Source organism: Staurois parvus, unplaced genomic scaffold (assembly GCF_062004578.1).
Source record: "Staurois parvus isolate SC_StPar_1 unplaced genomic scaffold, SC_StPar_1.0 ptg000371l, whole genome shotgun sequence".
In the NCBI taxonomy this organism is placed as follows: Eukaryota; Metazoa; Chordata; class Amphibia; order Anura; family Ranidae; genus Staurois; species Staurois parvus.
The window spans coordinates 5,429,337-5,442,990 of record NW_028318167.1 but is presented as its reverse complement, the minus strand read 5'-3'; the positions used below and the strand labels follow the sequence as shown (position 1 = coordinate 5,442,990).

The following is a 13,654-nucleotide window of genomic DNA, read 5'->3' as shown; positions in this document are numbered from 1 at the left end:
ATGTCATGTCACTATAATGGAATACAGGGGAGGTGGGATATACATTACTGTGTACAGTTTTATATTTTGGACTCTTTATTCTAAAGAAAAATGTAATTTCATAAGCTTTAGGGGGCGTGGTTGGGGGCAGGGCTGGGGGGCAGGCCAGGGGTGGGGTTTGGGGCAGGCCAGGGGTGGGGTTGGGGCGGACCTGGGCAAGGTTGGGTGGGGCAACTGGTGGAGAGTAAGTTTTGTGACCGGCTGGTAGGTCTGGACTTGAAATTTTAACCCCTGCTGTAGACCAACAGGAAGTGAGAGAATATCTTTAAATGTGATACCTTATAGACAGTTGTCATGGGAACTGGTGCTGGATTTAGACCTTGGGGGGCCCAGGGCACTTCAAATTCGGGGGCCCCTCAACATAGAAATTAAATTACATGACAAATAATAAAGTTAACTGAAATGACAAACCACAATGATAAACCACATTTGTTCTAAAAAAAATTTAAGTTAGGTTCCGAAGAAGACACTTGTCTCAATTCTATTGACTGTAAGAATACACATTACACAGGTAATTAGAACTGCAAGTCATGCATCCCACTACAATATTTCTCTGTAAAATCTTTCTGAGCATTATGGCAAGTCCTCTCTGTTTTTGCTTATTGGACGGCGTTGACAGGCGCACAGGAGGTGGCATATATGGATCAATAGGCTGAAAGGTTTGAAAAACAGAAAATCACTTGTGGGAAGTCTTGTCAAAGGATTCAGGACACGGCAAAAACTCATTGGTTAGGAGTTGACTTCCCTACTGCACTTGGTGTAAGACACTTAAGCTGTTCCTTTATCTGACACCCACACACACACACTTTATTTTTTTATTTTTTTTAAATAAAACTAATTTTATAATTTTACATTGCTTTATAAAGGAAGTCTAGTGCCCCCTCTGTCAGGAGGGCTCAGGGCAATTGTTCCTTTTGCCCCTTATAAATCTGGCACTGACAAGAACAACTGTTCCCATTGGAAGAATTTCCCTCCTATTCCTGTTCTTGTAGCAAATCAAAATTTTAGATTTATCCTCATTTTTCATTTCCATTGACAATGGTGATCAGGAAGATTACAGTAAATTTCCCTAACGGTGTCACAGACAACAACAAAAGCCTGACATGGGTTCTAACCCCTCACCACTCTATCCATATCTAAAAAAAAAAAAAAAAAATTGTGTTTGGAATTTATTACCAGGTATCACCTACCCCAATATATTCTATATCCCACATTCCACAACAAACACCACCAATAGTAATAACGCTTCATGTAAACACTGTTTCTCCTGACATTTTTCAAACCAGTTTAGGTGAGTTTAGCAAAGTTTAGAAGCATTTGGTGTTTGGGAGATTATTTAATTTACCAGAATTTTAATTGTGGGCATTAAAATGAATAAATGCTGAAGTGTTATACGCTCCTAGCATTTAGTTGTGTTTATGCACGTTTAGACTTGTTTATGAGCTTTTAGACGCGTTTGACGTTTTAATGCCGGTAAACTCTTGTCCTGAATGCAGTTTTTGTGCTTTCTGAGAAATTCCATTACATTCAGCTTCCTGTAAACTCCTCTAAACGACTATGTGTACTGTTCATGGACACATAGGATACCATAGAGGAGAGTTCAGGGGCTTCAGGAAAAAACTCCCAACTGATCCAATTTAGCAGCTGCAGTGTTCAAGAGGCCTAATGCCCAGGCAAACTGGATTTACATAATTTACCTTTGCTAGCAGTGTAAGCTTTCAGTTAAAAAAGGCCCATTATCTCTTTTAATTATTATTTTAAATATATTTAAAATGCAACGAAAAAGTGTTTACAACCCTATTTTACTAAATAAAACTTTATGGGACTATAGTATGTTCTAATCCTCCAAGACAGTACCCCAAGCAGACCTTTTCAGCAGACTACATCTGGAAATGATTTTTAACCGTGATTTCCTGCTTCTAAACAGATCTTACTCAATACAACTCTTTACTTCTATTTCTACAAAAAAAAAAACTAATGTAACATATCACACATACTGTCCATTATTTTTGTTTGAGCAATGAAATGTGTTGGATGGGGTGTCAGGGCTAAGGGTTATGTTCTTTTGCTGCCTTGCTATCCCTAGGTATTTTTAAAATTGCCTTGTTTGTTCGGCACTAGCGCAGAAACAGATGTTGCTGTACTGCAACAGGATAATTTACTGTACCTCATGGTGCAGAATGGAAGGCTTCCCAAGCTACCCAGCTGGTCTGTTAGTAGCACTTGCCTGTGTCTGCTGAACTATGAAAAGTGCAAGCCGAGGCTGCAGGTTTATTGTGATCCTTTTCAATGCACATTGTCTCATATTTTTGCGGTGTTCGTACAATGCCCCTTCCGTATTTTTTTTCTGTTCTGTATTTTTATTTTATATTTTGCATTGGTTGACAGACCTAAATAAGTCCCTCTGTCCTTTGGTGATCATAATGTGACTCATTACTGTTGTCAGCTAATAATTATCGGCATGATTGCTCAAAGCTACAGCCAAGCTCGTCTTCTGCACATAACTGGTACTGGAAGGTGAAACAGATTTGTCATTTACGATCTGACTGCTAAGCCACACTTTGTGCTCTATTATTGTGATTAACTTCTGCATAAGATATGCTTACCCAATTGTCATCTGTGATACTGCGCTGGGCACAGACTGCCACAATCCCTGGAAGCATGTCAACCAATACGATGAGACCACATTACCCCAGATATAAAAATGCGAACCAGCTATTTTGCAGCAGTAGCTGGTTCGTACATAAAAATATAACCTATATCTCTTTTTATTATTTCTTTTCTTCAAAGCCCCCACCTCGGGTAAATAGTGTTGCTGCATATGTCAGCTACCATTTCTAAACATAGACTCTGATTGCATTATCATCTTCATATTTTTAGTATGGCAGACAGCAGAAAAGTGGAGGCTGGACCACTCATTTGTACCGTGTAAAGTTTTTTGTTGCCAGAGCGCTGCCAGTTGAAATTTATCGTGTCAGGTGCCTTGTGGCTATCCGCAGTAGAGGCCATATTCTGGAACCAGAGTTGTTCCCTGGCTTCGTCACCAACAAGCCGATTTGACTCTGCCTGATTATAGTAACGAAGGCAGTCCAAAAGAATATGCACAGACTCACTGTACGTCACATTGAATCACAGCGCTGGCCACACATAGCTGACCGCAGCCTCATTTCTTTAGACAAATGCACGCTTAAGGAAAAACCTCCTGCAAGAAAGCATCCAAGGCCACTTTATTTGCTATGCATGCTGCAGCAGATTTAATTTTTACTGAAAGAGCATTTGTTATTATCTTTTTCAGATGCCTCCTGTATGTTGGGAATCTAGTGTCTAACCTTTTGGTTAAAGGAGTGCAGAATGCTTCGTGAACATGTTGCTTTTATTTATTATCTTAAATCACATCCCGCTCTCTAGCAGTTTTTTGTGAAAATGGCTTTATTTGCTTGATACTGTTCTAAAAGCTCATTATTAGGAGAGATCAAGGCCCATTATGGCCCCAATATAAGCTGGTGGAGAAGAAGTCAGATTTGATTACAAAAAGAGAGATGCAGATTTAGACAGCAGCTACATGCTGATATGCCTGCAATCACAATGATTTATGCAAATTATTCATACCGTTCCCATTGGGATTTCTCCTCAAACTGCCAGGATAAATTGCTGGAAATTACCCATAAAATCTGTCGTGCTAGGAGCAAAAGGTGAAGGCCACTGGGAACACAAGGACATTCGGCTTCTAGATCAGTCTACAACATGCTGTTTGTGTGTGTAAATACATTTTTGCCTTGCACAAATAATTCCTGGAAACAGAGGGAACAACAAAAAATATTGTCCCATGAATAAATGATTACAGGGTCCCACAGCTTTCAACATCCACTTTATATTCAGCTAAGGCCTGTGCCATAGTAATAGAGCTAGCAATGTATCTTGCTATCTGGTGTCAGGCAATACTGTAGTTCTGACCAATAGATATTGGAGCTGATTTACTAAAAATAGAGAGTGCAAAATCTGGTGGATGGTATCCAATCAGCTTCTAGCTTCAGCTTGTTCAGTTAAGCTTTGACAAAAAAAAACTGGAAGCTGATTGGTTTCTGTGCAGCGCTGCACCAGATTTTGCACTCTCCAGTTTTAGTAAATCGACCCCATTACATATACTATTTTCTACTTGACTGTAGCACCATCTTATACTTTTGGATTCCAGAATGGTATGTTAATTTCCTCTACAGTGACCTTAGAGTTGCTTTGGGTGCAGTCAATTAGATAAATACCAGATCAATACCACGTAATGAAGCAAACCTGACACATTAAAGTATCGTACAAAAAGCAAAATTAACCCTTTTCTCTCACCCCAAAATTTACCCTTTAACTTGAAAATATCTCAAGTGGTTCTAAAGCCTAAACTTTTTTTACTTTAATGCATTTGGCCCCAATAGCCAATGGCTCCCACCGCTCTCAGCCACAGGCTTGGCTGAGAGCAGTGGAAGCCATTGGTTTTTGGGGTCGAGCAGTGATATCTGTGTCTATGGACGCAAGCAGCACAGCTCTGGATCGAGCTCACAGGTGTGCCATTATAGGAAGCGGTTTATTATGGTGGCACACCAAAAAGAGCAGGAGAAAAGGAGCCAGAATGGGGGGCCCCAGAAGAGGAAGATTGGGGCCACTGTGTGCAATTCCATTGGTATAACACATTTGTTGTTTAAAAAAAAAAGCCTTTACAACCACTTTCATGTGTTAGTTACTTGTGTACAGTCCATCCAAATCTACAGTACTAGTCCATCTAACAGTACCCTTTCTACATGTTGACAATGCATTAAACAATCACTTTAAAGCTGAGCTCTAGGCATGCATAAACAACATACATTAAAGTAGCTCCATAAGCCTTTATACAGCATTACATTTTTTTTTTTAATACAAATAATGTGGATACCAGAACATGACATGATATCAGCCAATTGAAGTCTCTTTAGAGGAGGGCTGGTGTGCAAGTGGAAGAAGCAGTACAAAAAAAACCTACCACTGCATGTGATGACAAGCAGCTTGCTGATAGGAAGAGAAAAACAGAGTGATTTGGAGCTTATCACTGTGCTGTTTCTCCTTTCACTGTCCAGTCTCAGGCCAGGGCAGGTCCTGGATGATCTGGATTCAGAGTTAATGATTTGGATGATATTGCCCATCAGAGTGGAGACATCTAGCAAGAGAAAAAAGTACTGCTGAGGAATCTCTGGATTTAGCTGGTTTGTTGTTTCATCTTTTGACTAAGATAAGGAAAGGTAATTTTTTAATGACATTTAATTAAAATTAAAATGCTCATTTTTTCCCATGAAAGTGGAGTTACCATTTAAGCAGAGTGGTTGAGTAATTGTGGTGATTTACAGAGCTCCCTCTAGTGGGTAATCTGCAAATATCTATATTTAATATAATAACAAAGCCATGAAAAAGCAATCATGTAAAAATATGAAAGTCACAATTCAGAATATGTGCCTATTACAATATACTGTTTTTCCTTTCATCTTATCTTCACCCTTAAGCTAAAATGAAAGCAAGCGTCTCATAAAGCTTGAAACTGAGCCTTGCTGGTAATTGGAAAACCTCTAGTATAGAGGTAAACCTCTTGAATGCTGAGAATTGGTATCTGTGGTAAACCCCTTTGTTCTCATGTGACATAATTGAACCCTGAGCAAAGCATTATGGGGAAGCAGTGGGCTTATCACCCAGAAGTCCCAGAATTAGGGTGGCCTAAAGCAGTAGAGGAGGAGTGCTAAGGGTAAGTCTAGCTACTGGATGGTGGGTAGCACAAGGCCGGGGGATGCTTTGTTTTTTTTGATTTATATGACAGCTTTGCTTTAACATAAACTCTAAAGGTTATAAAGTACTTTAATATTTATACGGCCACCAATATATAATGGAACGATGCAAGTACTGAAATTCATTACAGCATGAATTCTATAAATTGAAAACCTAGAGCCAAATAATCATGGATAAAAAATATGATCGACCCCCATAATGGTTTTACTAAGAACACCCTTCTTATTCTATCAGAAAATCATGGAAAATGTAGGCCTGCAGTGCAGCTAAAAAAGATCTCTTGACAATATTCAGTGATAAATATGGTTTGTTTCTGGATGCCATGTTTGGATAATACAGGAATGCTTGATATAAATTTTTGCTCTATAAAACCCTCAGAAGCTTGGTTGTCAGTCACCGCTGTCTGCTCTGCCCCCTCTCCCCCAATGCTCACTGGAGCACTGGGCTGTGAAGGAGAGGGAGCGGCTGGCTCAGGCTTTCAGTGACTAACCGAAAGGCTGAGCGAGGTACTGTCCAGGCTCCTAGGTGGATCCCAACCATATTGTTGCGATCCTTCCCCAGCCTGGACTGGCTCTGTGACATCAAAGGAGAAGTACAGCAAAATGAGCTTTTGCTGTATTTCTCCTTTAAATCTACCAAATGTATAAAGTTTTTGTTCTTCCTTGAGTTCTCCTTTAACCGCTTCCCGACAGTATTTCTGCTACAGGGCGGCACAAGTGTGCAAAATCATGTATATAGGTTATTTTTTTTATTCCCGGCTGCGGCTGTCAATTACCGAGTCCTGGCCGGTGATTACTCGCCGGCGCCCAGTGATTTCTGAGGATCTCTGATGGGTAGGAGAACTGTTTTGTTTACTAACAGTTCTCCTCCCTGTCAGCTCAGTGATTACAGTGAAGCACACTGACACCGCTCCCTAGTAGAACACTCCCAGCACACAATTAACCCTTTGATCACCCCTCATGTTAACCCCTTCCTGCCCAGTGCCATTAATACAGTGTCAGTGCTTTTTTAAGCACTGTTCACTGTATTGGTGTCACTGGGGATGTCAGTGACACCAAGTCAATAACCCTCAGTGTCAGAATGTCTGCTGCAGTCCCGCTATAAGTTGCTGATTGCCGCCATTACTAGTAAACAAAAAAATCCCAGTATATATACCGCCATTTGTAAACGCTATAACTTTCACGTAAACCAATTAATTTACATGTATTGGTATTTTCTTTTTTAGCAAAGATGTGTAGCAGAATACATTTTGGCCTACATTTATGACGAAGTTTGATTTTTAAATTTTTTTTACTAGACATGTTTAATAGCAAAAAGTCCAAAATATTGTTTTTTATCAAAATTGTTGATCTTTTTTTTTTTTATAGCACAAAAAATAAAACACGCACAGGCAATCAAATACCACTGAAAGAAACTCAATTTGTGGGAAAAAAAGGACGTAAATTTCATTTGGCTGCAACGTTGCATGACCGTGCAATTGTCAGTTAAAGTAATACAGCACCGTAAGACAAAAAATGGCCTGGTCAGGAAGGGGGGTAAATTCTCAGGAGGACAAGTGGTTAAAATACTCCAAGCTAGGTAAATATTATTTTGTTTATCATCTCAAGAACTGCCAGTGTCAAGACCGCTGTATATTGTAACATATAAGAGGTAATTGGAGACCTTTTTATAGGATTGAAATGTTTGCTGTATATTGATACTTTCTGTGCAAAACATGCACTTGTGTTAATGAGTCCACTGGAGTTGTCTAGGCAATAGCAATAAGTTCTTTAAGTAAATCATAATTGCAACACAGTTCTACTTTTCTTTTTTCTCAGCTAGTGCTATCAATGAATCCCTGCGCTTGTGCTCTGCATCCATGAACATCCGGGTAGTCCAGGAGGATTTTCAGTTGGAACTTGATGTTGACCAGACAGTGAATCTCAGGAAAGGTGATATTGTGGCCCTCTACCCTCCAACTCTGCACAAAGACCCCGAGATTTTTGAAGATCCCGAGGTAAAAATTCCTTCTGAGCTTGTCATCATTCTCGTCATCATTCTCCTGGCACAGCGTAGTTTCTGTGCATTCGTTTTGCTAATGCTATTCTTTCTTCTGGAAGTAATAAGCCTACTTTCCATCACAGCTTTTTGTATTGTAGGCCCTGCAGGTGAAAGGCCTTGTGGCTTGAAGTAAAAGAGAAAAAAAAATTGATGAAATAGAATGCTGGTCCTTTCAAGAAGAATGACAGTTGCACATTGAATAACATAAACTTGAGGCTAAATTTGTGCTGTCTGTGCCACTAGATCATTTTATAGCTATAGAAGTAATAGGTGGTGGCTTAAACTGTAAGTAATGACCAACATTTATGTGCCCTCAAAACATCCAAACCCCTTTGCCATTGCTGAAACATTGCTAGTTGGGTTTTACAAATGATTTAGAGAAATTATTTAAATACTTCTATGGTAATGGGGGAAAGATGTTAAAGCATGAAAATATATTTCATATTATGAAATAACATTTTTAATTTTGAAAATAAATTATGATATATTTGGGAGCTTTTACTGGTACAGACAATAATGTTAGATACAGCTTCCGTGTTATATTATCATAATAGTTTACATGGAGCTTTGTAGACACTGCTGGGTGCCTTTCCAGTTTTATTGAAAAGTTTTGGATTTTTGGGCACTTAAAGCAGAGCACACAGCATTAGGTAGTGGTAATCAGTCAGTAGTTAAGAAGATATATTGGCATAGTTGCTAATTGTCCTTTTTTACAGGACATCCCCCATTTTACAAATTACTACTTATCCACTTATGTTCCACAGAATGTCCCAGCAGGCATTACATAAGTCACCATTGCAGGCAGCATGTGAAGCTAACCAACGTTTTCTTCCTATAGCTGCAAAGTGTCCTCTTATTTTTTTATTTTTATTTTTTTGGGAAATGTATGACACCATTTAATTCCTATGTATCTGAGATTCATGTGGCTCATCACAGCCTGACATCTAGATTTCACTAACTGAATCAATCCATTATTGTTATATGTTGCCATCAAAGAATATTTCCAGATTTAGACGAATAATGCTATCTACTGTAAATTTTCATAATCGTGTCTTACATATGTTTAAATCTTTTGAAGTAAAAATATTACTGTACCTGCTGAAATTTGCCCAATACCTCAATATACCATTGAATTCCATGGCAAAAATTGCTAAGTGGAATTATTATCGTAATATTTATCAAAATATGAATCATGGCTGTTCTTTGTAGAGATAAACAAACGTGACCTAGTAACTGCAAAAACAAGAAAAACAAGGGAAGCACAACCCCAGTGCAATAAAACATTTAATGAATACATGTAAAAACCTAAATGAATTGTGCTCACATGATCCCAATAGACATGAGCATCACACAAAGACCAGAAGCCATCCAATGTGGTAATCTATCTACACAAGACTGAATATCCAGACACCAGCCTGTGACTCTATTTGTGGTCTGAAATCCTCCACTTGTCCCAGTGTGTGTTTGGGGGAAATGAAGAGCGAGCACTCAGCCACACTTGCAGCATTATTGCATATGTTGGAGCCAGGAGAAGAGACTAGCAATGGCTCTGTGTGGTGCCGTGTTCCAGGAAGGAACGTTGGGTTGGCATGGATACAATGCAGTTCAGAGGATGTGGCCTCCTTTTTCAAGTATATTTGAGAAAGGAGTTGATTGGTATGAAAAATATTATTCATGTTATTTGGATTGACAGAAATTCAATGCAAAGTCAAACGTCTTTCTCTTCACTTGTAGTGGCATATCCAGAAGTATTACATTTGTTGCTCATGTGGAGCCAGAAAAACCCATGAAATGCCCCTCCACTGCATACATTACATTATTATTATTATACAGGATTTATATAGCGCCAACGGTTTGCTCAGCGCTTTACATTATAGTGGGAGACAATACAGTAACAATACAGTTCAATACAAGAGGGATTTGAGGGCCCTGCTCCTTGGAGCTTAGAATCTAGGAGGGCGGGGTGAATGGTACAGTAGGTGGTCACTGTGGGGGATTGAGTGGTTGGAAGAGTAGCGGATTCCAGAATTAGCAGAGGGCGGGATAGTCTTCCCTGAAGAGAAAGTTTTTCAGTGATCGCCGAAAGGCAAGTAGAGTAGGTGAAAATCTGATAGATTGGGGTAGGGAGTTCCAGAGGATGGGTGACGCCCTGGAGAAGTCTTGGAGATGAGCATGGGAGGAGGAGATGAGGGAGCTAGAGAGTAAGAGGTCTTGTGAATAGCAGAGTGTACGGTTTGGGTGATATTTAGCCATAAGATCGGTATGTAAGTTGGGGCAGTGTTGTGGATGGCTTTATATGTCATTGTTAGAGTTTTAAATTTTATCCGTTGGACAACTGGGAGCCAGTGGAGGGATTGGCAGAGAGGGGAGGCGGTTACAGAATGGCTAGTGAGGTGGATGAGTCTGGCAGCAGCGTTCATGATAGACTGGAGGGGGGATAGTCTATGATGAGGTAGGCCAATGAGGAGGGAGTTACAGTAGTCGAGGCGTGATATGACAAGGGAGTGAATAAGTTGCTTAGTGGTTTCCGGGGTTAGGAACGGTCGTATCCTGTAGATGTTGCGGAGGTGAAGTCTACATGATTTTGTCAGCGATTGGATTTGGGGCTGGAAGGACAGATGGGAGTCTAGGATTACACCTAGTACCCTGGCGTGAGGGGATAGACTGAGGATGGTGTTAGCAATATTTATGGTGAAGTCAGTGGGGGTGGCGCGGGCAGGGGGGAATACTAGGGGCTCAGTTTTGGAGAGGTTGAGTTTGAGGAAGTGGAGTGACATCCAAGTCGATATGTCGCTTAGTAGGCTAGCGATGTGGGTGGAAACTGAAGGGGTGAGGTGAGGGGTAGACATTATTAAATTTAACCTTTTCTAAGAATATGAGGACAATCATTGCTGTCCTCCTTTTGAAAATTCAAATTGCCTGGCTGTCATGTTGACCCTCTGACTTCAGAACTCGCTGATTTACTGTCTCAGAACATGTATGCACAATGGAAAATTCAGAGTAAAGTCACAAGTCCTCATCTGTATTCTTGTTCAGCCTAAGCATTAAGGCCAGTGGGTGACCATGACAGCTAGCACTTTATAAAGGATGTCAGCAATGGCAGCCTCCGTGTTTCTCTTGGGAAAGGATCCCTTTCATTTGACTACACTAATTACATGCAGGGCAATAGAGATAATGTCACCTTATGTTGAATAGGATGTTGTCTGTAAAGCAGTGCATGTGCTTATGCAAATGAATGCAGCACTCTGATCGTTAAAGTGGTTCTAAAGGTACAAGGGTTTTTTTACCTTAATGCATTCTATGCATTAAGGTAAAAATCCTTCTCTGTGCAGCTCCCCAATGAGGCCACCTTATACTTACCTGAACCCAATCTTAATCCAGCACTGTGCACAACTGCAACAGCTCTCTAGGCTCTCTTTATCGTCACTAAAAAATGGAGGCAACAGCAGGAGTCATTAGCTCCCGCTGCTATCAATCACAGCTAAAGAGGAGGGAACAGGGACGGGACCGAGCCACACTCTGTGTCAATGGACACACAAAGCGTGGCTCAGGAGCGAGCCTGCATGAGCACTCCCATAGCAAGCAGATTGCTATGGAGGCACTCAGCAGGGGGAAGGAGCCAGGAATGCTGGTGTGGCACCCAGGAAGAGGAGGATCGGGTCTGCTCTGTTTACAACCATTGCACAGAGCAGGTAAGTATGACGTTTATTATTTTTAATAATTAAAAAAATATTGTTTAGAATCTATTTAATACACCTTCACATTTTTTTACATAAACAGTATAATTACCTTTATATGACTTGGTATCATCCTCTTTCAGTTCTGGTGCAGAAGAGCTCATACTGGGAAAAAAAGAAGAAGCAAAAGGATCCTCTCAGTTATGTGAAAAGAGCATACTGATAGGTGGAGAGAATAGAGTGACAGAGAGATGAGCTGACTAGTCTGTTGCTCCTTTCACTGTCCAGTCACAGGCTGGGGAGGGTCAAAACTTGTACGTGTTGCTTAAATAGAATTGAGGAAAAAAATAGGTCTCCTGCCCTGCCACATAGGAGTGTGCTGTGTGTGGCAGATGCTTACCAATCTCAGGACTAGATGGAAAGAAATATAAATCATTTGGCAGATAAAATAGCTTTCATATATATATTTTATCTGCGTATTTAACTGTTTGCCTGGAGTTCAACTTCAACATATAGCAAGTTAAAATAACAGTTTAGATTTCACTTATATAAAAAAAATACATAACTGACAATAATAACAAATTGGCAACAAATCAACTTCTAGCTGTGCATATGAACACTCTACTACACTAGGTGATTAAACTTTGCTTCCAGTAAAATCTGAAACAAATGTAAGAAAGAAGCTTATCAAGATTCATACATCTGTCACTACAACTCTACTGCTGCTTATGTTTGCTGGGTTTTTTTTCTGATAAAAATCATACATACTGAACAAATCATAAGAGTATGTATAGAGCGACATTCATTATAGTCACTGAGGATGTTCATGGATATGTTATTCACATTTGCATGGACACCTTTCAGGGAGACAAACTACAAGATTTTGGGAAATGTTCTACAGTAATAGGCAGATTACATAACCATCTGCTATCATCTTTCATTGAGTTCTTTCTGGTTCTGTGAAACAGTGATGAAATTGGCACGATATTTACTGACATCTGATAGTGGAAGGAGGGGGAGGAATGTGTAACACATAACTGACCACTCATTAAACTGATCTCTGATTGGTTGGAGTAGAGAGAGTAGTTGGCTCTGAACAGAAATCTCAAGTAGGTCAAGGAATTGCATGCTGAGATTTTGTTCTTATTTAAAAGAAAATATAACATTATTTTTCAAACCAATGTTCCCAGTGTTAATTAGAGAATATTCAAATAGAGATCTGCCTTTGAAGCAATATTTTAGCATGTGGAATGCAATTACAGTGTTGTAGAGCAAAATGAATCGATGTAAAAATGTTTTTACATTTTAAATTCATACTGCCAATTTATGAGTGATCAGCAGTGAAAAAAATGGCTTGGAGACAAATATGTAATGATGTGTTGAGCCCTCTTTTGCCCAGGAGTACTGTGAGCCCAGATTGATATAATGCCCTTCAGAGGGTATGTTCATATTGGCCTAGGCTCACAGGAAGTGGGCTGGATAACTCTGGACATCACTCTACCAGGAAGAGGACTGCTGCTGGATCACAGAGCGGTGTGTGTTTTTTATGTTCATAAACACTGGACTCGTTTACTATTATTTAAGTTTTACACATTTTCCCCTGCAGTGCCTTGTGACTAGAGTTTTGTGGTGCTATTCATCTTTAATGGCATCCCAGTGAACTAGGGCAATCCAGTTCCAATGCATATGCTTTCAGTAAACCACAATGCACAGTAACACATTACCATGCATTATGTTGCGTTTAATTTACAAAAAATGGTGCATGTCCATTTTTTTAAACTTTTGGTGCATTGCCAGCACATTCATTTCAATGGACTGTCTTAAAGTAACACTAAAGGTTCCACCTTAAATACAATACAAACTATTGACAATCTGTCCACTGCACATGTATGGAATATTAAAAGCATTTGCAGCAATCACCGACATTCCCTATAATATTGCTGGCACAGCCTCCAGCTTCTTCTGTGCAGCTTCCCAAGCTTCTGCATCTTTATGGGACTACATGTCCTATCATTCATAGTGCATTTGCACATGGTGTGACTTCATTCATGCTATTCTTCTGGGCTGCCTGTGCATGTCAAGCACAGACAGTGTTTGCAAAT

The 13,654-nt window shown here is 39.8% G+C and overlaps 1 protein-coding gene across 2 annotated transcripts in view; it reads left to right on the top strand.

Annotated features, from left to right (window-relative positions):
* The window catches only part of CYP7B1 (cytochrome P450 family 7 subfamily B member 1), a 319,348-nt gene that overhangs the window by 285,458 nt on the left and 20,236 nt on the right, over positions 1 to 13,654 (top strand). For both annotated transcript variants that reach the window (XM_089685329.1, XM_089685328.1), the window contains exon 5: positions 7,653 to 7,831. In XM_089685329.1, the coding sequence (XP_089541455.1) occupies positions 7,653 to 7,831 (179 nt within the window). The remainder of the gene's footprint in view (positions 1 to 7,652; positions 7,832 to 13,654) is intronic.